This window comes from Oncorhynchus tshawytscha, linkage group LG04 (genome assembly GCF_018296145.1).
Source record: "Oncorhynchus tshawytscha isolate Ot180627B linkage group LG04, Otsh_v2.0, whole genome shotgun sequence".
In the NCBI taxonomy this organism is placed as follows: Eukaryota; Metazoa; Chordata; class Actinopteri; order Salmoniformes; family Salmonidae; genus Oncorhynchus; species Oncorhynchus tshawytscha.
The window spans coordinates 65,942,941-65,969,735 of NC_056432.1; the positions used below are offsets into that span (position 1 = coordinate 65,942,941).

The following is a 26,795-nucleotide window of genomic DNA, read 5'->3' on the forward strand; positions in this document are numbered from 1 at the left end:
AGTGGCAGCTTATGGTAAAGAAATTGACATTAAATTCTCTGGCAGCAGCTCAGGTGGACATTCCTGTAGTGAGCATGCCAATTGCATACTCCCTCAAAACTTGAGGCATCTGTGGCATTGTGTTGTGTGACAAAACTGCACATTTTAAAGTGGTCTTTTATTGTCCCCGGCACAAGGTGCACCTGTGTAATGATCCCGCTGTTTAATCAGCTTCTTGATATGTCACACCTGTCAGGTGGATAGATTATAATGGCAAAGGAGAAATGCTCACTTACAGGGATGTAAACAAATTTGTGCACAACATTTGAGAGAAATAAGCTATTTGTGTGTATGGAACATTTCTGGGATTTTTTATTTTTTATTTCATGATTGTGTGTTATTTAATAACAGCATCAGTAATGAGGACAGTGATAGTACGCATGATAACAATATAATTATAACATTATTGTTGTCATATCATTTGTTGCTATAATATTGTTGTAATATTGATAATTAATAATTACTATTATTATTGCAATACTAATAATAACATAATTAATCAAAAATTATGTATTGCTCTTGTTATTGTATGTACAGTGTACATATTGCATGTCATACATTTCTTAATCGTGTAATGTTTGTTGATGTCAATCCTCATTTTTTTTTGTCAGCATGTGATCCTGTGGATAAAAAAAAAACATTTTCATTAAAAAAATATTTTGGTCCAGAAGTGTAATTTCAACCTTTTCTCAAGCCACAAGTGATGTTATGTGAGAATTAATTTAGTTCCCTCTGAAATACTGTATGTGTCTCTCTTGTCCATATGAAGGTCCTCAGTGTAACCTGGGCTGACCGTCTGTCTAACTGCCTCCTCTCTCAGACAAGAGGAGAGGTCTCTATCTAGGCCTACAGTCCACTGCTCTTTTAAGTCCTCCAAAGAAAGATTCAATCACTTTTAATATATTATTAAATCATTTTGAAATATAATAATGACTTCCTTTTTCTATTTCAGGTATCAATATATTTGGAGACACTATTTTTAATATAAGAATACAATTATATACAGCTGTAATTAGCCTGGCTGATACAAGACCAGGAAGAGAGGAGGACAGTTTGTTTTGAGCCAGGCTATACAGCTGTATACTTGCTATCATGGGATTGACAAATTATATTTTCAATGTATTTTAAAATGCATTTATTTTTAGTTAAGCTGCCCTCTGATACACAAGGTCCATTCAACTAGCTGACCCCGGGGTGCTTTTTAATGGAAGGAGACATTTTTAAACTGATGGGGAAAATTAAAAGCTGCTTCTGGGCGTCTTAATTAAGTTGGATAATTTGCTGATCCCCGTTTTAAAATCAAAGCTTTTGAACCATAACCTTCACAAATCACCTAGTTCCTTTCCTTCGGGGTGAAATGAAAAGCGTGTTTGTCTGTGAGCTTTCTAGATTTCCTTTGCACTATTGTTTGTTGAATGACTTCAATTGGCAACCAAAGTCAACCAAATCAACCAAAGCCATATGCTGTAGGCAAAGATGTGACAGGAGCCTTCTACCAAATAAACAGAAAAGTGGTTGAGCAGCATCTGAGATTGAGAGTGTGCTGATGATACTGTAACCTTTGGAACTTTGTGGACCCTCTCCATGTGGTAGCCAGTCGTTGTGGGCCCTGGGGTAGGCTGTGTATTTTGGGAGGACTGAGCGCCTGGAATGCACTGTAATAACAGAGGGCTTTCATATCAACAATTTTTTGCGGGGGCCCTTTATTAGGCATCAAATAGGAATTCTTGTCACTTCACTGAAGCAATAGGGGGGCTGACGCTCAACTGGTGTCTTCTCCATTAGCTCTGCTACACAAAGCCGCTCTGTTCACATCTTCCACTGCTTTGGCTTGAAGAACCAACATGCTTGCCCTCATTGTTGCAACCTATGGAGGAAGCTTAAACCCCTTCCTGACAAATGAGTCCTATAAATGAAGAATATTTCCTCTTCAAACTCAAATTCATCATAGTGCTTTATAATAGTTCGGTTTTAGTGTAGTACATGATGAAGTCAATGTGGACATAGTGTAACCTCAGTCATGCCCCTTTTGACCTTGGGTGCACTCCAAGTACAGGGATTCTATGCAGGTCTGTGCAGATAAATCAGTACAATGACAGTAGAAGTGCAACATCTCAGGAACCATGTAAAAATGATGGAAGGGTCTACGCAGAAAACTGCTCAGAAAATGTGTATCTGGAACACACTCCTTATGTACGGGTGTCTCTGCATGCACACAGTCACTGAGTGCCCCTGAGGTCACCACATCCAATCAGAGAACATCGATAGAGGCGATTAGGCATGTAGGGGTTATGGATGGATGACTGAGGTTGGGGTGAGATGGGTGCAGTAATCATTTAGTGGCTGGCATCCAAATGAGAGCTTGAAATCCTGACAATGACCTGATTGTACAGGCTCCATTGTACGGCTCCATACTGTACGTGTTTTCCCCAAGAAAGTCTGGTCTGAACCCAATGACTCCTAGTTACACTGGAATCAAATTAGGTAACCAACATTCTTACTTGCCTGTTGATGCCTTCTGCCTAACCCGGTATAGGTTATATTTTCAACAATGGTCTATACAATCAACTGTACGTAAGTATGAAACTGTAAACTGTATGATACGACCCCAATCAAAAAAATAGCACAAGTATTTGTTTGAGTTCTGTGCATGGAAGCTTCCATGAAAATCTAACTACAGTATTCTCGTCAGCAATAGGTTCATTTGAAAGTGAGACATTACTGGGAAATGCTGAAATTAGCTGGTATGCTCATTTTTAAAGAGAGGTTAGATAAAGGACAGTTTGAAACTCTTAGGGAGACAAAATGTTAGGTATGGGGTCATACCAAGTGCCCAGTTTAATTGTGTTTGTGTGGGTTTCGAAAACTCCACATTCAATCCCTTTCTGAGGTGAGAGGTTATACAGAGGTTATTTCAGATGTATTGGTTTACAATTTATTTCCCACCGGACATTCAAAATACATCTCAATAGTGGTTTTGTCATGAATAAGAGAGGTCCTCAGAATCGACCAAAAATTAAGTGAGTCTTAAACTCACTTAAGGCCTTTCAAATATGGATACTGTCTCATCAACAGTGCTTCATGATGTGAACTGCCATTTTATAACTGTTGACCAGATAACCCTGTCATCAAGTCCACTGGTGCTGTGTGACTCATCATGGCAATCCTCCTCTCTAACCTTACTGGCATGATGCAGAGTCAGAGAAGGATAGATAAGTTATGAGATGCATGATTTAACCATTTTGAAGGAGGGTTATATGACAGTAGCATCAATTTGATCAGCTTCACCACACTCTGTGCCACTATTGGGGCCCTTTACATCAAACATGTTAGAGAGGCTCTGGCAGTTTCTGACCACTAGATGGCCATATTGGCTTTGAGACATGGGAGGGGTGGACAAGCAACTCTTGACCAGTGCTGGCAAAACATTTAGCCTCAGTTTTTCTCACTACCCCCGGAATTGGCAGTGCATGGGCCAGTGTTCTACAGATGTGGTCTTGGAGACCCACAGGATGTGGATACTTTTGGGATTAAAGAACAGTGACATAGTCCATGATTCAACTTTCAGCTCTCAAACCCAGTCGGATTCCATACATAATCCCTCTGATCTAGTTTTCCACTCCCTTGTCTATGGCAGTGTGGTCAATAGCGTAATCATTGGTGTTAGTGTCATCTTTAGAGGGACACTATGGTTCATTGATGTTCTAACAGGTGAACGCCCCTCTGCTAAAGCAGTTAGCTCAGCTATATTAGCAGACGAACAGGAAATCAACAGCTATCCCACACTGTGTGGCTGATTAGCGATGGAGGCTCGCTCACATTGTGTAGATCTAGTTGCTAAGCAGCAGTGGTTGGCAGACACTGAGGGGGCAGAGAGGAGGGGGTTGTGGTGGCTGCCTCATACTGGTTTCTGTGCTCTGAGCAGAGGTTCCTCAGCTGTTGGTTTCACGGCTGTTGGCTTGTCATCCTCTCCACAGGCTCCGTGTGAAGACAAAGCAGGCCCAGACATCCAAAGAGACTAATGGCCCATCACAAACGTGTTTCTGGAAATCAGAACACACGGCTACTGGAACAGACGCAACTTACAGTGTGAGATGTACTGTATGCATGTACTGTAGATGTCTCATACACACACACACACAAACAAACAAGTACACAAACAGGACCTGCTTCATAGGCAGACCATCTGTCCATGAGGAGCGCCACTGGAGTCTTCCTCAGAGCACTTAACCACAACTGCTACCTGACTCAGCAATCAATACATATCTCAGCGGGCAGAGACTGCAGAGAGTTGAGGCATAGATAAAACATCCTTGGACCAGACTATTCACTGTATAATGATTGCAGTGTTCATGCTAATAAGGGCCACAGCAAGGTTGTGGTCATCAGTGTTCACTGTGCTCCACTCTTCTTCCTCCCTGAATCTGCCGATACTGAATCTTCATGTTTCTGAGATTACAGTTAAGGGACTGACTTTGGGAAAATATATATTTTTCTGTAAGAAATTGTTAATCTCTGTCATTAAGGATATGTAGGTGTGTGTGATCTCCTAGTCTATAGAAAAAATGCACCATGCCACAAGACTATGTGCACACAGAGCAAGAATCAGTAACACTGTTCAGTGTTTAAGATCATTTTCTCTCCTCTCTCATCACCCTGACATCTAACTAAGCTGTGTTGTTGCTTCCACCATGACTCTGGGATTTTTCAAATGTTGGTGGTCGTGTTTGTAGTGGTGGTGTGTCTGTGTGTGTGTGTGTGTGTGTGTGTGTGTGTGTGTGTGTGTGTGTGTGTGTGTGTGTGTGTGTGTGTGTGTGTGTGTGTGTGTGTGTGTGTGTGTGTGTGTGTGTGTGTACATGTGTGTTTCTGACCAGCATCCCTTTGACAGCCACGACTAGCCAAGATCTATTACTGACCCTTACCTTCACCAAATGTTAACCAATTCGAAAATTAATTATCGGTTTGCAAGTTTGCAAGTCAGCCGCGTCCCGTTAGTTTTTCCCTGACTCACACACTGGGGTGCTCTGTCGCAGGTGTCTGCCATTGGTCAGCGACCGTCTCTCTCCAGGACATAGATGACGTCAGCAATTGGTGGAACACACTACCCGTTTCGCCACACAGCAGACCTGCGCAAGATAAAACCTCTACTCAGCACATACCAATCCCTTTGCTTCCGTGTGCGACTGGGATCAGCGCTCTCTCCGACTCGCCCACAACAGTCAACTCGCCCACATCCACAAGAAGACGAACATAACACACAGAGGACAGGATGAGGGAAATAGTGCACCTTCAAGCCGGCCAGTGTGGCAACCAGATCGGAGCCAAGGTATAAACAAAATAATCTTCCCAACAACTAACTAGTTTAACCGTTATAATATTTTTACGCAAGTGCCGTTGTGCCATTTTAAAGCATTGTGATAATATATATTTTTAATGTAATGCATTCGTATATATGTAGTTATACCGAAGTTGTGGGGCAGCGGGTTTACTCAGTAACGTTAGGTTAGTTGAATAGTTTGGGATCCCCGCCTGTGTCGCAGATTGCAATAGATGCGTAGTTTGGGTAGATGGAACTAAACTCAGAGACGGGAAAGGAAGTGAGGCATTTCACTCGCTCCTTTTTTCTGGGTCATACACAGTCAATAGAGTAAACAGACGTGACCCAGATGCTGTCGCATTGGTGCCTATGGGAGAGCCCACACCTTAACCAGACCGGAACTGTGACCATTTGTTTTAATGGTAAACGGCCTGAGATCCACCATCTTTTGTAAACTGCGAGTGTTGATGCACAGAAAGGCGTGGTGAGACACTGTTGAAAACCACCACGCCCTCGGGTGGACTGCAGGGGGGCCAGACAAAGGCTCGGACTGTTGGGGCTGGTCCCGCTGCGCAAACACTCCACTGAGGGCCGAGCACAGTTTACAGGCCCCTGTCACAATGACAAGTATAGCTCTCTTTTTCTAAGCAGCATGCCAGCCCCCAGTAGATGTGGTAGTTGATCGCCTATATAGATAGACATATATGACATGTTTGACTTCGCAGCAAACTGAATGGGTCAGTTAATCCAAGTTTTGTTAACGGAGGATCAAATTATGATAACTGGTCCTAAATTACCACTGCAGATAGCCTACAATCGCACTGACTAGTGGTTTGGGTTGCTTTCAGGTTTGATGGTCTATTAGACAGTCTTCAGGAAGGGTATTGACTAAATGCTGAAAGTGTTTCTGTCTAAACTGTAATGCATTTTTTTATGGTCCGTGACTGTGAGGCTGTTTTTTAACCTACAGTTGACAGTTTCTTATTTTGTTGTTGCTCTGTTTTGGATGACATCACCTGCACTTACAGCCAGCCAATCAGGTGATGTTGTAAGTGACCATCTAAAACTAAACCGGTCTACAGGTCTTCTTCTCTTTTGTTGTGTTTTGACCATCTGGGAATAGCCTACATTAGTTCACTATGATCTGTGAGTCTCTACTGGAGCTGGAGATGATTTATCATGGATTTGTTCAACATGGTGGATCATAAATGGAAATCATTTCAGAGTGAAAGACATAGAGGGGTAATGATACTGTCTCGTCAACCTGATGAGCACATGTATTATTCATAACATGTAAGGCAGCCTTTCCTGAGCCTCAGGTGCCTCCGTAGTGATTTTGGACAGCTACGTAACCTCATCATCATAATCAGCCGCATCACCATAATCATCATTACCCAGAACCAAATCTACAACTACAGCATCAGCTGAAACATACTTGTTTGACCACAGCTGAACAAGTGAACGTGTCATGTGTCCACTTTTCTTCACTCCCCTCTGGAGTATTTCACTAGTGACTCGGCTCTTTTGCTGATTCTGACCACCGTTTCTCTAATGGGGCAGTTGTTGGGAAAATGACTTGTTCATAATGCTCAGGTTACTCCCACAAAGAGAGACCCAGAGAGATGGGGAGGGGGAGAGAATGTGTTGGGAGTGGGACTTTTTGTCATCTGATATACTGCAATGGTGACCTCATTTTGATGCTCAACTATGATATGGCAGTCTGTCTACTAGCACCACACATCTGCCATTGCTAATGCAGTACATGATGAAGTCAGATAACAACGGAAGAAATCTACACTTTTGCCAGTGTAGCGATCGTAACTGAGAATGAGAGAGCAGAAATTCCCTACATAGTCTTTAGTCATCTAACTCTGTATTTCTCTATCGCTGTCTAGCAGTTTCCCTTTAATCTCTCTGTCTCTCCCTTTTGGATTTATTGTCTGTTTCTTTGTTTGTCCCCTAGAAGAAACATTGCCAGATTAAGTTACAGAGCCATAATTAAGGAACAAGAGGAACTCCTAATTACTGATTTAGATGGCAGGGGACATCTGTTTGGGACAAGATAGATAATTAGAGAACTAAGGAGTGTCTTCTGCGGAGTAGAGGGAGGGAGTACTTCACCTGGGGAGAGGAAGAGGGACCCCATTGTCGGAACTCAGACCTAAAATAGTCTTCGTACTGGGTGTGGTGCCCTTGGTCACAGCAGTCTAGACAGCCGGATAGAGGAAAGGTCATTTTTGTCAACACACTGACACCATATGGGATTAATGTCACTCCATCTGGCTGGCTGTTGAGTGACACAGATATGGGATTAACACACTGATACCAATATGGGATTGATATGGGGCTTTTGAGTGACCATTGTTATTGTGCACAGTATCGTTTTGGTGTTTGTCTGCTTTTAGTGAATGCCCAGATGGTGTTTTTTGCTTAAAGGAGAACAGCACTTTGCAGATAAGGACCTTCTATTGCATAGTAATGAGAAACTGAGATTAGCACAGTAAAATTGACAGCATCTAATCTATGATTTGATATGGCCATTTGGCATCCTCCTTCCAAGTACGTGTCCTGTGTTTGCCCTTGATAGTGATGACTGTGTGGGCCTGCGGGGGTCTGTCTGTGTTCTATTTTAGACTTTCATGGGTCTCTGTCTCCCTTTGTCTGTCTCTCTGTCTGATAAACACACACACACACTGGGCTATATACTCAGTGACAGTATACATATTTGAAGTGATCAAGGGGACTACATTAGGCAGTGTCCTCTTGTCTTTTAACCTAGCAACACACTTTCTGTACGTGTGTGGAGGCATATTTATGTATGTATGTATGTGTGTGTGTTGAAGCAGAGAGAGCCTCTCCAGATGGAGTCTGTCCCCTCTGAGAGGGCCTCTACCTCAGTATGATTCTTGTGGCCCTGGGGGAGGGTGGAGACAGCTGGACTAACTGTTGGCTTAAATGGGGTCATGGAGCAGAACCCAGGACGGATGGCAGACAAAGCCTAGATGCCCACTATCCCAACTTACATTGGCCCACAGTTTTTACTAGAGCCCCCCCATTAATTCACCTCCAAGTACCCCAGTGATAGTTCAATATGGTCCCGACTATAAATCTGCTGAGAAGTTTCCATCCACTTTGCTTGTATAGAACTATGTTTTACTGGTAATGTTTGTGTCTTTGTGTTCTGCAGTTCTGGGAGGTGATCAGTGATGAACATGGCATCAGCCCTACAGGGAACTATGAGGGCGACTCCCCACTGCAGCTGGAGAGGATCAGTGTCTACTACAATGAGGCCTCATGTGAGTCTGATACTGGAACTAAATACACATCTACACAAGCCCAGAAACAACACAACACTAAAATCCCGGTTGCTCAATACTTGTAATGACCTAGACTTGAGAATATCCACTTTAATCCTATTGTACTGAACTTGACTGTGATATACAGTATTATTTATTAGGGCGTTGCAGGTAACATCATCTGCTGTCTCTCCCCAGCCTCTAAGTACGTCCCCAGGGCCATCCTAGTAGACCTGGAGCCAGGAACTATGGACAGTGTTCGCTCTGGGACCTACGGACAACTCTTCAGACCAGACAACTTCATCTTCGGTCAGTATCTGTCTGTCCAACGTGGGTTAAATATGGCCACAGTGCTCAGTGATAGCATTAGAAGAGTGGCTGTTACGGCCTAACCACAATCTGCCATTCACAGTCTCTTCTTTCATTATCACTAACAACATAAATAGTTTGATGTAATATTTCCATTAAAGACATTTGCTTTTATTTACTTACAGTAAATGCTCCCAAATGTCATTAAAACATTATGTAAATGTGTAGCTCCTGTACAAATGCAGCGTTGATAACTGCTGAAGCTCTATCTTGAAGTGTGTTGTTGCCCTATAGGTCAGAGTGGAGCTGGTAACAACTGGGCCAAGGGCCACTACACAGAGGGAGCAGAGCTGGTGGACTCAGTACTGGATGTAGTCAGAAAGGAATGTGAGAACTGTGACTGTCTTCAGGGCTTCCAGCTCACCCACTCCCTCGGAGGGGGCACAGGCTCTGGCATGGGGACCCTGCTCATCAGCAAGATCCGGGAAGAATACCCTGACCGCATCATGAACACCTTCAGCGTGGTGCCCTCCCCTAAAGTATCAGACACCGTGGTGGAGCCCTACAATGCCACCCTGTCCATCCATCAGCTGCTGGAGAACACAGACGAAACCTACTGCATTGACAACGAGGCTCTTTACGACATCTGCTTCCGCACGCTCAAGCTCCCCACGCCCACCTACGGAGACCTCAACCACCTGGTGTCGGCCACCATGAGCGGTGTTACTACCTCCTTCCGCTTCCCCGGCCAGCTCAATGCTGACCTCCGCAAACTGGCTGTCAACATGGTCCCCTTCCCCCGTCTGCACTTCTTCATGCCTGGCTTCGCCCCCCTCACGGCGCGTGGCAGTGCGTGCTACAATGCACTGTCTGTGCCCGAGCTCACCCAGCAGTTGTTTGACGCCAAGAACATGATGGCCGCTTGCGACCCGCGTCACGGACGCTACCTGACCGTGGCCATGGTGTTCCGAGGTCAGATGTCCATGAAGGAGGTGGACGAACAGATGTTGGCCATCCAGAGTAAGAACAGCAGCTACTTTGTTGAATGGATCCCCAACAACGTCAAAGTGGCCGTCTGTAACATCCCGCCCCGCGGTCTCAAGATGTCCGCCACCTTCATCGGGAACAACACGGCCATCCAGGAGCTATTCAAACGCATCTCCGAGCAGTTCACCGCCATGTTTCGCCGCAAGGCGTTCCTGCACTGGTACACCGGAGAGGGCATGGACGAGATGGAGTTCACCGAGGCAGAGAGCAACATGAACGACCTGGTGTCAGAGTACCAGCAGTACCAGGACGCCACCACCGAGGAGGAGGGAGAGATGTATGAAGACGATGAGGAAGAGTCAGAGAGCCAGGCCCGGTGAACACCTTGGAAGAAGAGCCAAGCTTGTGTAAACCCAGCTGACAGCGCTTTGTCTATGTGTAGCAGGGTTATTATCTGCCTCATGTACACTGTACTGTATAACCCTCCCTCCCTATACCCCCCCTGCTCTCACTGTCTTTGCTAACTGTTAGCCCCACTTCCCTTGCTAACTGTTAGCCCCACTTCCCTTAGCCCTCTGACCAACTCATGGCCTCCTGTTGATTTATCCTGTTGATAAAAACCTCCCAGACAGACCACTAAGTTGAATGGGTGAAATAAAGTGTCTCATAAACTGATGACGAATAGCCCTTAATTTCTTATAATAAACATGTTCAAGCCTACTTTGTAATTAGCTTTTTCTGACTTGTTTTGGGATATTAAACATGAATAATATTATACACCATCTTGTTTTGCTACACTGTGTTCAGGGTTTCTGATGTTGTTTTTAGTGGAAACCGGAACAGTGTATTGCAGTACAATGACTAGGGGTCTTTCTTCTAGAAAAATAGGATAAAGCAGAGCCTTGTTGAACTTGGACTCCACTGCATGACAGTCCCATGTGGAGGTGACCTAGATGCTGGATAAAAATACTGGATCTCAGTCCCCTGGAGGTTGAGGCACACCTTGGGCAGCATGGGTGGAGTCTGGATAGAACAGGCTGTGAGGAGCTAAGATGGTGGATGATCTACAACAAGTGTCAAACTGATTCCACAGAGGGATTGCGTGTCTGGGTTTTTTCTCTTCCCTTGGACTTAAGGTCACTGACTAGTAAGGAACTCCCCTCACCTGGTTGTCTAGGTCTTAATTGAAAGGAAAAAACAGCAGATTAGGGCTTGGCCCTAATGGAATGAGTGTGACACCGCTGATCTACAAGATAGTCTGCTGAAGGCCTTCCAATTACATACGTATCTGCATGGTCTAAAACATGTAGGCAACCCTGGTCCTGGAGTGTCGCAGGCACTTCATGTTTTGGATTTAACCGACCTGGAAGACCAGGTGTGTTGAGTTTAGGCAATCACTCAACTGATCAATTAGATTAGATGGTCAGGTGTGGTGCCTTGTTGAAACAAAATCTAGTCGCTTACCCCTGTTTTAAAAGGAGGCAGACACTAGTGCATACGGTTAGAGCCAATTGATTTGAAGGACAAGGAGGAACAGGTGAAATGTGGAGAGTGCCGCGAATATGACACGTTCAAAAACAAATCAACAATCCCAAGAAAACACCTGCATTTCTTGAAGAAACAGGAGAAGTGACTATCTCTCTGATTAGAGAGATGGAGGCTGTTTGTGCTCTCTCTTCTACAATGTATGGGGCCAGTCGGCTGGGTGGATCACATGCTGGCGATGCCTCAGCACTTAGAGCCTGTGTGAAGGGGCCCTGAGCAGCGCAGCTCTTTATACAGTATCACAGAACACACAGTATAAATACTGGTAAAAGAAACTGTAGTATATACCTTAGTAATTGATGTAGTGTCTTTACATATTGTAGTATACTTTAGTATTTACTGTTGTGTTTTTGTTTTATCTTTGGCATAGAAGTGGAGGCTTTCTCCTTCAGGAAACCTTTTGGAGAAATACTAATATAGCACATTTTCCATAACCTGTAAATAGGATTGGGAGTCTGAATGGACAGCTCAGAGCTTCTGCTCTCTTCTATAACCTGTAGGGAATACAATATATGGTTTATACTTGGCATGTAGGTTCCTCACTTATGGTTGTCACAAATTGCGATATGGAGGAGAGGAATGAGCAGGGTGTATGCAAATTAAATACGGTAGTATTTACTATAGTGAAAAAGGGTAGTGTTTTTGTGGACATTACTGTAGTATTTACTACAGGTTTTTTTCTGATAATACTGTAGTATTTACTATAGTATTCTACAGAATACTACAACATGCTATGGTAAGTACTACACATGATCAAGGGACATGGGTGTAGTATATTATTATACAGTTTACTATAGAATTCTATGTAGTATTCTATAGTAAACTGTAGTATTTTCTCATGTGGGAAGCATCGAGATGAGGAAGGCCTGTTGACTGTAGGGAGAGGCCTAGTGAGTCAGTGTCTCACTTGCAGCCAAGCTGTAGAGGAAAGTGACATATACAGCTCACAGCACAGACCAGCTAGGCTGATGCACTGGATCACGACACACAGAACGTATGGAGGGGCCAATCAAATCAAAGTTTATTTGTCACGTGCGCCGAATACAACAGGTTTAGACCTTACAGTGAAATGCTTACTTACAAGCCCTTAAACAACAGTGCAGTTAAGTAAAAATAGGTATTAGGTAAACAGTAGATAAATAAAAAAATAACTGTAAAAAATAACAGTAGCGAGGCTATATACAGTTGAAGTCGGAAGTTTACATACACTTAGGTTGGAGTCATTAAAACTCGTTTTTCAACCACTCCACAAATGTCTTGTTATCAAACTATAGTTTTGGCAAGTCGGCTAGGACATCTACTTTGTGCATGACACAAGTAATTTTTCCAACAATTATTTATAGACAGATTATTTAAATTATAATTTACTGTATCACAATTCCAGTGGGTCAGAAGTTTACATACACTAAGTTGACTGTGCCATTTAACAGTTTGGAAAATTCCAGAAAATAATGTCATGGCTTTAGAAGCTTCTGATAGGCTAATTGACATCATTTGAGTCAATGTACCTGTGGATGTATTTCAAGGCCTACCTTCAAACTCAGTGCCTCTTTGCTTGACATCATGGGAAAATCAAAAGAAATCAACCAAGACCCAAGGTTCATCCTTGGGAGCAATTTCCAAATGCCTGAAGGTACCACGTTCATCTGTACAAACAATAGTACGCAAGTATAAACACAGCCGTCATAACACTCAGGAATGAGACACGTTATTTCTCCTAGAGATGAATGTACTTTGGTGCGAAAAGTGCAAATCAATCCCAGAACAACAGCAAAGGACCGTGTGAAGATGCTGGAGGAAACAGATACAAAAGAATCTATATCCACAGTAAAACGAGTCCTATATCGACATAACCTGAAAGGCCGCTCAGCAAGGAAGAAGCCACTGCTCCAAAACCGCCATAACATAGACAGACTATGGTTTGCAACTGCACATGGGTACAAAGATCGTACTTTTTGGAGAAATGTCCTCTAGTCTGATGAAACAAAAAAAGAATTGTTTGGCCATAATGACCATCGTTATGTTTGGAGGAAAAAGGGGGAGGCTTGCAAGCCGAAGAACACCATCCCAACCGTGAAGCACGGGGGGGGGCAGCATCATGTTGTGGGGGTGCTTTACTGCAGAAGGGACTGGTGCACTTCACAAAATAGATAAATATAGATAAAATTATGAGGATATATTGAAGCAACATCTCAATACATCAGTCAGGAAGTTAAAGCTTGGTCGCAAATGGGTCTTCCAAACGGACAATGACCCCAAGCATACCTCCAGAGTTGTGGCAAAATGGCTTAAGGACAACAAAGTCAAGGTATTGGAGTGGCCATCACAAAGCCCTGACCTCAATCCTACAGAAAATGTGTGGGCAGAACTGAAAAAGGGTGTGTGAGCAAGGAGGCCTACAAACCTGACTCAGTTACACCAGCTCTGTCAGGAGGAATGGGCCAAAATTCACCAAACTTATTGTGGGAAGCTTGTGGAAGGCTACCCAAAACACAAGTTAAACAATTTAAAGGCAATGCTACCAAATACGAATTGAGTGTATGTAAACTTCTGACCCACTGGGAATGTGATGAAAGATGAAAAAAATAAAAGCTGAAATACATAATTTTCTCTATTATTCTGACATTTCACATTCTTAAAATAAAGTGGTGATCCTAACTGACCTAATACAAGAAATTGTTACTAGGTCTAAATGTCAGGAATTGTGAACAACTGAGTTTAAATGTATTTGGCTATGGTGTATTTAAACTTCGGACTTCAACTGTACAGGTGGTACCGGTACAGAGTCAGTGTGTGGGTGCACCAGTTTGTTGGGCTATTTGAGGTAATATGTACATGTAGGATTAGTTAAAGTGACTATGAATAGATGATAAACAAAGAGGGGGTTTTGGGGCACAATGCATAGTCTGGGTAGCCATTTGATTGGCTGTTTGTTCAGTCTTATAGCTTGGGGGTAAAAGCTGTTGAGAAGCCTTTTGGTGCAAGACCTGGCGCTCCGGTACCGCTTGCCTTGCAGTTGCAGAGAGAACAGTCTATGACTGGGGTGGCTGGATTCGGATGCTGAGCAGTTGCCGTACCAGGCAATGATGCAACCATCGAGGATGCTCTCGATGTTGCAGCTGTAGAACCTTTTGAGGACCCATGCCAAATCTTTTTCATTTCCTGAGGGGGAATAGGCTTTGTCGTGCCCTCTTCACGACTGTCTTGGTGTGTTTGGATCATAATAGTTTGTTGGTGATGTGGACACCAAGGAACTTGATGCTCTCAACCTGCTCCACTACAGCCCCGTCGATGAGAATGGGGACGTACTCGGTCCTCTTTTTCCTGTAGTCCGCAACCATCTCCTTTCAAATCAAATCAAATCAACAAAAAAAATATATAGCCCTTCGTACATCAGCGGATATCTCAAAGTGCTGTACAGAAACCCAGCCTAAAACCCCAAACAGCAAGCAATGCAGGTGTAGAAGCACGGTGGCTAGGAAAAACTCCCTGGAAAGGGAGTTCGCCTTGATTACGTTGAGGGATAGGTTGTTATTCTGGCACCACCCGGGCCAGGTCTCTGACCTCCTCCCTATCGGCTGTCTCGTCGTTGTCAGTGATCAGGCCTACCACTGTTGTGTCGGCTGAAAACTTAATGATGGTGTTGGAGTCATGCCTGGCTATGCAGTCGTGGGTGAACAGGGAGTACAGGAGGGGACTGAGCACACACCCCTGAGGGGCTCCAGTGTTGAGGATCAGCGTAGTAGATGTGTTGCACCTACCCTTACTACCCGGGGGCGGCCCGTCAGGATGTCCAGGATCCAGTTACAGAAGGTGTTGTTTAGTCCCAGGATCCTTAGTTTAGTGATGAGGTTGCCTTAGTGTCCTTGGGCACAGGGACTATGGTGGTCTGCTTGAAACATGTTGGAATTACAGACTCAATCAGGGACATATTGAAAATTTCATTTGGTCAGCACATGCCCGGAGCACCCATCCTGGTAATCCGTCTGGCCCAGCGGCCTTGTGAATGTTGACCTGTTTAAAGATCTTACTCACGTTGGCTGTGGAGAGTGTGATCACACAGTCTCCCTGAACAGCTGATGCGCTCATGCATGCCTCAGTGTTGCTTCCCTCGAAGCGAGCATAGAAGTGATTTAGCTCGTCTGGTAGGCTCGTGTCACTGGGCAGCTCGTGGCTGTGCTTCCCTTTGTAGTCTGTAATAATTTGCATGCCCTGCCACATTTGGCGAGCGTTGGAGCCGGTGTAGTACGATTCAATCTTAGCCCTGTGTTGGCACTTTGCCTGTTTGATGGTTCGTCTGAGGGCGTAGTGGGATTTCATATAAGTGTCTGTGTTAGAGTCCCGCTCCTTGAAGCCTGCAGCTCTACCCTTTAGCTCAGTGCGGATGTTGCCTGTAATCCATGGCTTCTGGTTGGGGTATGTACGTACAGTCACTGTGGGGACAACATCGACGATGTACTTATTGATGAAGCCAGTGACTGATGTGGTGTACTCCTCAATGCCATCGGAGGAATCCCGGAACATATTCCAGTCTGTGCTAGCAAAACAGTCCTGTAGCTTAGCATCTGCGTCATCTGACCACTTCTTTATTGAACGAGTCACTGGTGCTTCCTGCTTTAGATAATCCAGCAGCAATTGGGAGACTTCAGTGCAACAGTTGCAATAATTAGATAGTACCATTGAGGAAGATCTATCTATTTGTTCTCTCCTGCCAAAGGAAACAAGGAGGAAGGATGATAATAGAGGGGCACAGTAAGGAAGCTATATCCAGACAACACTGCCAAAAATGGTAGAGGAAAAGTATTTGACACTGCTAGCAAAGTAAAGGCCATATCTAGTTATGTTAACACATTATAGAGGAGAGATGAGAAGAAGAGCTACTTGAGAGGTGGCTCTATAATGACCCCAACACAAAAGCAATATTTTCCTTTCTTGCTCTGGCATTCATGAGCTGACGATGACCCTGTTGGTTTTAAACAAGCAGACAATGAACAAAAAAACACTTGTCTCTAAGCAATCTTCACCAAACGCTACTCAGATTTTGTGTAGCTCTTTTTTTGAGGCGTTGAGACAGAGCTAGTGATTCAAGAAACAAAATGCCACGATATCCAGGTTGATTTATGAATGTTGTATCATGTACGCATGCATCAAGTGCATACCACTATTGCCAGCAAAACACCAGTCATGGTTGTTGTTACATAAATTTCCCGCGAGGTATCGCTGCTAAGAAGTATTCCTGCGCTGACAGAGAAAAGCATTGGAATCATTCTGTGTGATGGTGATGACAGAGAACCAAAGGATACAGGATATATTTGCGAAGAAAACTGATTGCACAGCGTTCAAAGTGTCCAACATCAATAATATACGGATGAAATCTTGTTGTTTGAAGGTGGACAATGGGGTAAGTAAACTGTCTAGGGAATGTTAGCTAGCAAGTAGGCTAGCTAGCTAAGCTAACGACTGTTTTACTAGCAAGCTGGCTATTACTATTTACAGTGATTTTAGTTTTCAGAGCTAACATTGTTGATAACAGTGCCGTTTATAGTTACTGGCTACTTGGCTCATGCAAGTCTTCCAATGTTTTAAAACTCGGAACCTTCTTACGTGCTACCCTTTCGTTTTGTAGGTAACGTTATGTAACTAGCTAGTTGAGATACTATTAAATTACTAGATAGAGGGCTAATGTCAGAAACCCTTGACGTTCCAGAATGTAGTGATATGGCAGCCATATTGGCCAGGGAGATATCCAAAACAGTCTAAATTGAATACATGGCAGTAGAGGCATACTCCGGATTTTAGTTATGCAGCAAAATAAAAGTATGGCATGTGATATCAAATTGTTTAATATAATTATTGTCAACCTAAAATATTGTAATGGAATTATACAGGTTGTATACCAATTTTTTGTATAAAGCAGAGTTGTGGGCTCCAGTTACATGACTTGATGAAATTTGATGACTTGATAGAAAAGGACTTGACTTTGACATGAGATTTATGAATTAAAATGATCTGGCCAGGTTTGTAATATTTTGTGGCACAGATTATACTGTGGATTTACTTCTACACGTAGCCAGAGACAGCAGCCGCAGCATCGCCCTTGCAAAAAACCTGCAACAGATTGGCTAGTGAAACGCACACTCGGTATTCTGATCAACCAGCAAACTGTCAATCAACACCGGTTAGGTGAGCTAGCGAAGCGATTGATGATTTGCTGTACCACTATACGATCGAGTGTAGCGCAAAAGAGACGATAAATATGCAGCTCCAAAAAAATATGGGGATCAAGAATATTAACGGTTTACTTTGTAAACTCACCAGCAACGGGGCAACACTTATGATCATATGCCTACTGGTGTTTTGGTTAATAACAATTGCTTGAAATTGGTAATTTACTTATGAAGCTGGCATTTGGAATTTGTTGTTAAAATGAATTATTACTGTGGCGAAGACGCACCATAGCCTCCTGCGCGGCTCTAGCCTCCGCTTTTTTCCTGTTGTTAAAATGAATTATTACTGTGGCGAAGACGCACCCCAGCCTCCTGCGCGGCTCTAGCCTCCGCTTTTTTCCTGTTGTTAAAATGAATTATTACTGTGGCGAAGACTCACCACAGCCTCCTGCGCGGCTCTAGCCTCCGCTTTTTTCCTGTTGTTAAAATGAATTATTACTGTGGCGAAGACGCACCCCAGCCTCCTGCGCGGCTCTTGCCTCCGCTTTTTTCCTGTTGTTAAAATGAATTATTACTGTGGCGAAGACGCACCCCAGCCTCCTGCGCGGCTCTAGCCTCCGCTTTTTCCTGTTGTTAAAATGAATTATTACTGTGGCGAAGACGCACCCCAGCCTCCTGCGCGGCTCTAGCCTCCGCTTTTTTCTGTTGTTAAAATGAATTATTACTGTGGCGAAGACGCACCCCAGCCTCCTGCGCGGCTCTAGCCTCCGCTTTTTCCTGTTGTTAAAATGAATTATTACTGTGGCGAAGACGCACCCCAGCCTCCTGCGCGGCTCTAGCCTCCGCTTTTTCCTGTTGTTAAAATGAATTATTACTGTGGCGAAGACGCACCATAGCCTCCTGCGCGGCTCTAGCCTCCGCTTTTTCCTGTTGTTAAAATGAATTATTACTGTGGCGAAGACGCACCCCAGCCTCCTGCGCGGCTCTAGCCTCCGCTTTTTCCTGTTGTTAAAATGAATTATTACTGTGGCGAAGACTCACCATAGCCTCCTGCGCTGCTCTAGCCTCCGCTTTTTTCCTGTTGTTAAAATGAATTATTACTGTGGCGAAGACGCACCATAGCCTCCAGCCTCCTGCTTTTTCCTGTTGTTAAAATGAATTATTACTGTGGCGAAGACTCTGCCTCTCTAGCCTCCGCTTTTTCCTGTTGTTAAAATGAATTATTACTGTGGCGAAGACGCACCATTGCCTCCTGCGCGGCTCTAGCCTCCGCTTTTTCCTGTTGTTAAAATGAATTATTACTGTGGCGAAGACGCACCATAGCCTCCTGCGCGGCTCTAGCCTCCGCTTTTTCCTGTTGTTAAAATGAATTATTACTGTGGCGAAGACGCACCCCAGCCTCCTGCGCGGCTCTAGCCTCCGCTTTTTCCTGTTGTTAAAATGAATTATTACTGTGGCGAAGACGCACCCCAGCCTCCTGCGCGGCTCTAGCCTCCGCTTTTTCCTGTTGTTAAAATGAATTATTACTGTGGCGAAGACGCACCATAGCCTCCTGCGCGGCTCTAGCCTCCGCTTTTTAAAATGAATTATTACCTGTTGTTAAAATGAATTATTACTGTGGCGAAGACGCACCCCAGCCTCCTGCGCGGCTCTAGCCTCCGCTTTTTCCTGTTGTTAAAATGAATTATTACTGTGGCGAAGACGCACCATAGCCTCCTGCGCGGCTCTAGCCTCCGCCTTTTTCCTGTTGTTAAAATGAATTATTACTGTGGCGAAGACGCACCCCAGCCTCCTGCGCGGCTCTAGCCTCCGCTTTTTTCCTGTTGTTAAAATGAATTATTACTGTGGCGAAGACGCACCATAGCCTCCTGCGCGGCTCTAGCCTCCGCTTTTTTCCTGTTGTTAAAATGAATTATTACTGTGGCGAAGACGCACCATAGCCTCCTGCGCTGCTCTAGCCTCCGCTTTTTTCCTGTTGTTAAAATGAATTATTACTGTGGCGAAGACGCACCTCTAGCCTCCTGCGTTAAAATGCTCTAGCCTCCGCTTTTTCCTGTTGTTAAAATGAATTATTACTGTGGCGAAGACGCACCCCAGCCTCCTGCGCGGCTCTAGCCTCCGCTTTTTCCTGTTGTTAAAATGAATTATTACTGTGGCGAAGACGCACCATAGCCTCCTGCGCGGCTCTAGCCTCCGCTTTTTCCTGTTGTTAAAATGAATTATTACTGTGGCGAAGACGCACCATAGCCTCCTGTTGTTAAAATCTGTGGCCGCCTCCTTCTTCCGCTTTTTCCTGTTGTTAAAATGAATTATTACTGTGGCGAAGACGCACCATAGCCTCCTGCGCGGCTCTAGCCTCCGCTTTTTCCTGTTGTTAAAATGAATTATTACTGTGGCGAAGACGCACCCCAGCCTCCTGCGCGGCTCTAGCCTCCGCTTTTTTCCTGTTGTTAAAATGAATTATTACTGTGGCGAAGACGCACCATAGCCTCCTGCGCGGCTCTAGCCTCCGCTTTTTCCTGTTGTTAAAATGAATTATTACTGTGGCGAAGACGCACCATAGCCTCCTGCGCGGCTCTAGCCTCCGCTTTTTCCTGTTGTTAAAATGAATTATTACTGTGGCGAAGACGCACCATAGCCTCCTGCGCGGCTCTAGCCTCCGCTTTTTCCTGTTGTTAAAATGAATTATTACTGTGGCGAAGACGCACCCCAGCCTCCTGCGCGGCTCTAGCCTCCGCTTTTTTCCTGTTGTTAAAATGAATTATTACTGTGGCGAAGACGCACCACCAGCCTCCTGCGCGGCTCTAGCCTCCTGCGCGGCTCTAGCCTCCGCTTTTTTTTCCTGTTGTTAAAATGAATTATTACTGTGGCGAAGACGCACCATAGCCTCCTGCGCGGCTCTAGCCTCCGCTTTTTTTTGTTGTTAAAATGAATTGTTGTTAAAATGAATTATTACTGTGGCGAAGACGCACCATAGCCTCCTGCGCGGCTCTAGCCTCCGCTTTTTTCCTGTTGTTAAAATGAATTATTACTGTGGCGAAGACGCACCATAGCCTCCTGCGCGGCTCTAGCCTCCGCTTTTTTCCTGTTGTTAAAATGAATTATTACTGTGGCGAAGACGCACCATAGCCTCCTGCGCGGCTCTAGCCTCCGCTTTTTTCCTGTTGTTAAAATGAATTATTACTGTGGCGAAGACGCACCATAGCCTCCTGCGCGGCTCTAGCCTCCGCTTTTTTCCTGTTGTTAAAATGAATTATTACTGTGGCGAAGACGCACCATAGCTTCCTGCGCGGCTCTAGCCTCCGCTTTTTCCTGTTGTTAAAATGAATTATTACTGTGGCGAAGACGCACCCAGCCTCCTGCCTCCTGCGCGGCTCTAGCCTCCGCTTTTTTTTCCTGTTGTTAAAATGAATTATTACTGTGGCGAAGACGCACCATAGCCTCCTGCGCGGCTCTAGCCTCCGCTTTTTCCTGTTGTTAAAATGAATTATTACTGTGGCGAAGACGCACCCCAGCCTCCTGCGCGGCTCTAGCCTCCGCTTTTTCCTGTTGTTAAAATGAATTATTACTGTGGCGAAGACGCACCATAGCCTCCTGCGCGGCTCTAGCCTCCGCTTTTTCCTGTTGTTAAAATGAATTATTACTGTGGCGAAGACGCACCATAGCCTCCTGCGCGGCTCTAGCCTCCGCTTTTTTTCCTGTTGTTAAAATGAATTATTACTGTGGCGAAGACGCACCTCCCAGCCTCCTGCGCGGCTCTGTGGCGCCTCCTCCTGCTCTTCCGCTTTTTTCCTGTTGTTAAAATGAATTATTACTGTGGCGAAGACGCACCCCAGCCTCCTGCGCGGCTCTAGCCTCCGCTTTTTCCTGTTGTTAAAATGAATTATTACTGTGGCGAAGACGCACCCCAGCCTCCTGCGCGGCTCTAGCCTCCGCTTTTTCCTGTTGTTAAAATGAATTATTACTGTGGCGAAGACGCACCATAGCCTCCTGCGCGGCTCTAGCCTCCGCTTTTTCCTGTTGTTAAAATGAATTATTACTGTGGCGAAGACGCACCATAGCCTCCTGCGCGGCTCTAGCCTCCGCTTTTTCCTGTTGTTAAAATGAATTATTACTGTGGCGAAGACGCACCCCAGCCTCCTGCGCGGCTCTAGCCTCCGCTTTTTCCTGTTGTTAAAATGAATTATTACTGTGGCGAAGACGCACCCCAGCCTCCTGCGCGGCTCTAGCCTCCGCTTTTTCCTGTTGTTAAAATGAATTATTACTGTGGCGAAGACGCACCCCAGCCTCCTGCGCGGCTCTAGCCTCCGCTTTTTCCTGTTGTTAAAATGAATTATTACTGTGGCGAAGACGCACCATAGCTCCTGCGCGGCTCTAGCCTCCGCTTTTTCCTGTTGTTAAAATGAATTATTACTGTGGCGAAGACGCACCCCTCTAGCCTCCTGCGCGGCTCTAGCCTCCGCTTTTTTCCTGTTGTTAAAATGAATTATTACTGTGGCGAAGACGCACCCCAGCCTCCTGCGCGGCTCTAGCCTCCGCTTTTTTCCTGTTGTTAAAATGAATTATTACTGTGGCGAAGACGCACCATAGCCTCCTGCGCGGCTCTAGCCTCCGCTTTTTTCCTGTTGTTAAAATGAATTATTACTGTGGCGAAGACGCACCCCAGCCTCCTGCGCGGCTCTAGCCTCCGCTTTTTCCTGTTGTTAAAATGAATTATTACTGTGGCGAAGACGCACCATTGCCTCCTGCCTCCGCTTTTTCCTGGCTCTGTGGCGAAGACGCACCCCAGCCTCCGCTTTTTTTCCTGTTGTTAAAATGAATTATTACTGTGGCGAAGACGCACCATAGCCTCCTGCGCGGCTCTAGCCTCCGCTTTTTTTCCTGTTGTTAAAATGAATTATTACTGTGGCGAACCCCAGACCTCCGCACCCTGTTGTTAAAATGAATTATTACTGTGGCGAAGCCTCCTGCGCGGCTCTAGCCTCCGCTTTTTCCTGTTGTTAAAATGAATTATTACTGTGGCGAAGACGCACCCCAGCCTCCTGCGCGGCTCTAGCCTCCGCTTTTTCCTGTTGTTAAAATGAATTATTACTGTGGCGAAGACGCACCCCAGCCTCCTGCGCGGCTCTAGCCTCCGCTTTTTCCTGTTGTTAAAATGAATTATTACTGTGGCGAAGACGCACCATAGCCTCCTGCGCGGCTCTAGCCTCCGCTTTTTTCCTGTTGTTAAAATGAATTATTACTGTGGCGAAGACGCACCATAGCCTCCTGCGCGGCTCTAGCCTCCGCCTTTTTCCTGTTGTTAAAATGAATTATTACTGTGGCGAAGACGCACCCCAGCCTCCTGCGCGGCTCTAGCCTCCGCTTTTTCCTGTTGTTAAAATGAATTATTACTGTGGCGAAGCCTCCTGCGCGCACCTGTGGCGAAGACGCAGCCTCCTCCGCTTTTTCCTGCGCTTTTTTCCTGTTGTTAAAATGAATTATTACGGCTCTAGCCTCCGCTTTTTTCCTGTTGTTAAAATGAATTATTACTGTGGCGAAGACGCACCCCAGCCTCCTGCGCGGCTCTAGCCTCCGCTTTTTTCCTGTTGTTAAAATGAATTATTACTGTGGCGAAGACGCACCCCAGCCTCCTGCGCGGCTCTAGCCTCCGCTTTTTCCTGTTGTTAAAATGAATTATTACTGTGGCGAAGACGCACCATAGCCTCCTGCGCGGCTCTAGCCTCCGCTTTTTCCTGTTGTTAAAATGAATTATTACTGTGGCGAAGACGCACCCCAGCCTCCTGCGCGGCTCTAGCCTCCGCTTTTTCCTGTTGTTAAAATGAATTATTACTGTGGCGAAGACGCACCCCAGCCTCCTCCGCGTTGTTAAAATGAATTATTACTGCTCTAGCCTCCTGCTTTTTTTCCTGTTGTTAAAATGAATTATTACTGTGGCGAAGACGCACCATAGCCTCCTGCGCGGCTCTAGCCTCCGCTTTTTTCCTGTTGTTAAAATGAATTATTACTGTGGCGAAGACGCACCATAGCCTCCTGCGCGGCTCTAGCCTCCGCTTTTTTCCTGTTGTTAAAATGAATTATTACTGTGGCGAAGACGCACCCCAGCCTCCTGCGCGGCTCTAGCCTCCGCTTTTTTCCTGTTGTTAAAATGAATTATTACTGTGGCGAAGACGCACCCCAGCCTCCTCCTGCGCGGCTCTAGCCTCCGCTTTTTTTTCCTGTTGTTAAAATGAATTATTACTGTGGCGAAGACGCACCTCCAAAATGAATTATTACTCCTGCCTCCTGCGGCTCTAGCCTCCGCTTTTTCCTGTTGTTAAAATGAATTATTACTGTGGCGAAGACGCACCCCAGCCTCCTGCGCGGCTCTAGCCTCCGCTTTTTCCTGTTGTTAAAATGAATTATTACTGTGGCGAAGACGCACCCCAGCCTCCTGCGCGGCTCTAGCCTCCGCTTTTTCCTGTTGTTAAAATGAATTATTACTGTGGCGAAGACGCACCATAGCCTCCTGCGCGGCTCTAGCCTCCGCTTTTTTCCTGTTGTTAAAATGAATTATTACTGTGGCGAAGACGCACCATAGCTTCCTGCGCGGCTCTTGCCTCCGCTTTTTTCCTGTTGTTAAAATGAATTATTACTGTGGCGAAGACGCACCTCAGCCTCCTGCGCGGCTCTAGCCTCCGCCTTTTTCCTGTTGTTAAAATGAATTATTACTGTGGCGAAGACGCACCATAGCCTCCTGCGCGGCTCTAGCCTCCGCTTTTTCCTGTTGTTAAAATGAATTATTACTGTGGCGAAGACGCACCCCAGCCTCCTGCGCGGCTCTAGCCTCCGCTTTTTCCTGTTGTTAAAATGAATTATTACTGTGGCGAAGACGCACCATAGCCTCCTGCGCGGCTCTAGCCTCCGCTTTTTTCCTGTTGTTAAAATGAATTATTACTGTGGCGAAGACGCACCATAGCCTCCTGCGCGGCTCTAGCCTCCGCTTTTTTCCTGTTGTTAAAATGAATTATTACTGTGGCGAAGACGCACCCCAGCCTCCTGCGCGGCTCTAGCCTCCGCTTTTTTCCTGTTGTTAAAATGAATTATTACTGTGGCGAAGACGCACCCCAGCCTCCTGCGCGGCTCTAGCCTCCGCTTTTTTCCTGTTGTTAAAATGAATTATTACTGTGGCGAAGACGCACCCCAGCCTCCTGCGCGGCTCTAGCCTCCGCTTTTTTCCTGTTGTTAAAATGAATTATTACTGTGGCGAAGACGCACCATAGCCTCCTGCGCGGCTCTAGCCTCCGCTTTTTTCCTGTTGTTAAAATGAATTATTACTGTGGCGAAGACGCACCATAGCCTCCTGCGCGGCTCTAGCCTCCGCTTTTTCCTGTTGTTAAAATGAATTATTACTGTGGCGAAGACGCACCCCAGCCTCCTGCGCGGCTCTAGCCTCCGCTTTTTCCTGTTGTTAAAATGAATTATTACTGTGGCGAAGACGCACCCCAGCCTCCTGCGCGGCTCTAGCCTCTTTTCCTGTTGTTAAAATGAATTATTACCGCGCACCATTTTTTCCTGTTGTTAAAATGAATTATTACTGTGGCGAAGACGCACCCCAGCCTTCTAGCCTGTTGTTAAAATGAATTATTACTGTGGCGAAGACGCACCCCAGCCTCCTGCGCGGCTCTAGCCTCCGCTTTTTCCTGTTGTTAAAATGAATTATTACTGTGGCGAAGACGCACCATCCTGCGCGGCTCTAGCCTCCTGCGCGGCTCTAGCCTCCGCTTTTTTTCCTGTTGTTAAAATGAATTATTACTGTGGCGAAGACGCACCATAGCCTCCTGCGCGGCTCTAGCCTCCGCTTTTTCCTGTTGTTAAAATGAATTATTACTGTGGCGAAGACGCACCCCAGCCTCCTGCGCGGCTCTAGCCTCCGCTTTTTTCCTGTTGTTAAAATGAATTATTACTGTGGCGAAGACGCACCCCAGCCTCCTGCGCGGCTCTAGCCTCCGCTTTTTTCCTGTTGTTAAAATGAATTATTACTGTGGCGAAGACGCACCATAGCCTCCTGCGCGGCTCTAGCCTCCGCTTTTTTCCTGTTGTTAAAATGAATTATTACTGTGGCGAAGACGCACCATAGCCTCCTGCGCGGCTCTAGCCTCCGCTTTTTTCCTGTTGTTAAAATGAATTATTACTGTGGCGAAGACGCACCCCAGCCTCCTGCGCGGCTCTAGCCTCCGCTTTTTCCTGTTGTTAAAATGAATTATTACTGTGGCGAAGACGCACCCTCCTGCGCGGCTCTAGCCTCCGCTTTTTTCCTGTTGTTAAAATGAGCCTCCTGCGCGGCTCTAGCCTCCGCTTTTTCCTGTTGTTAAAATGAATTATTACTGTGGCGAAGACGCACCCCAGCCTCCTGCGCGGCTCTAGCCTCCGCTTTTTCCTGTTGTTAAAATGAATTATTACTGTGGCGAAGACGCACCCCAGCCTCCTGCGCGGCTCTAGCCTCCGCTCTTTTTTTCCTGTTGTTAAAATGAATTATTACTGTGGCGAAGACGCACCCCAGCCTCCTGCGCGGCTCTAGCCTCCGCTTTTTCCTGTTGTTAAAATGAATTATTACTGTGGCGAAGACGCACCATAGCCTCCTGCGCGGCTCTAGCCTCTTAGCCTCCGCTTTTTCCTGTTGTTAAAATGAATTATTACTGTGGCGAAGACGCACCATAGCCTCCTGCGCGGCTCTAGCCTCCGCTTTTTTCCTGTTGTTAAAATGAATTATTACTGTGGCGAAGACGCACCCCAGCCTCCTGCGCGGCTCTAGCCTCCGCTTTTTCCTGTTGTTAAAATGAATTATTACTGTGGCGAAGACGCACCCCTCCTGCGCCTCCTGCGCGGCTCTAGCCTCCGCTTTTTTTTCCTGTTGTTAAAATGAATTATTACTGTGGCGAAGACGCACCAGCCTAGCCTCCTGCGCGGCTCTCTAGCCTCCGCTTTTTCCTGTTGTTAAAATGAATTATTACTGTGGCGAAGACGCACCATAGCCTCCTGCGCGGCTCTAGCCTCCGCTTTTTCCTGTTGTTAAAATGAATTATTACTGTGGCGAAGACGCACCCCAGCCTCCTGCGCGGCTCTAGCCTCCGCTTTTTCCTGTTGTTAAAATGA

General features: G+C 45.6%; 2 protein-coding genes across 2 annotated transcripts in view; both read left to right on the plus strand.

The window, feature by feature from the left end:
- The first annotated feature begins 5,137 nt into the window (after positions 1–5,137).
- On the plus strand, positions 5,138–10,668 carry LOC112249588 (tubulin beta-3 chain). Its single transcript, XM_024419386.2, has 4 exons — positions 5,138–5,365; positions 8,544–8,652; positions 8,851–8,961; positions 9,256–10,668. The coding sequence occupies exons 1-4, from the start codon at positions 5,309–5,311 to the stop codon at positions 10,326–10,328; spliced, it is 1,350 nt and encodes a 449-aa protein (XP_024275154.2). The 5' UTR covers positions 5,138–5,308; the 3' UTR covers positions 10,329–10,668.
- A 5,737-nt stretch (positions 10,669–16,405) lies between these two features.
- The window catches only part of LOC112249248 (differentially expressed in FDCP 8 homolog), a 36,831-nt gene continuing 26,441 nt past the window's right edge, over positions 16,406–26,795 (plus strand). The window contains exon 1 of the mRNA XM_024419042.2: positions 16,406–16,894. The gene's annotated coding sequence lies outside the window, so the exon portion shown is untranslated. The remainder of the gene's footprint in view (positions 16,895–26,795) is intronic.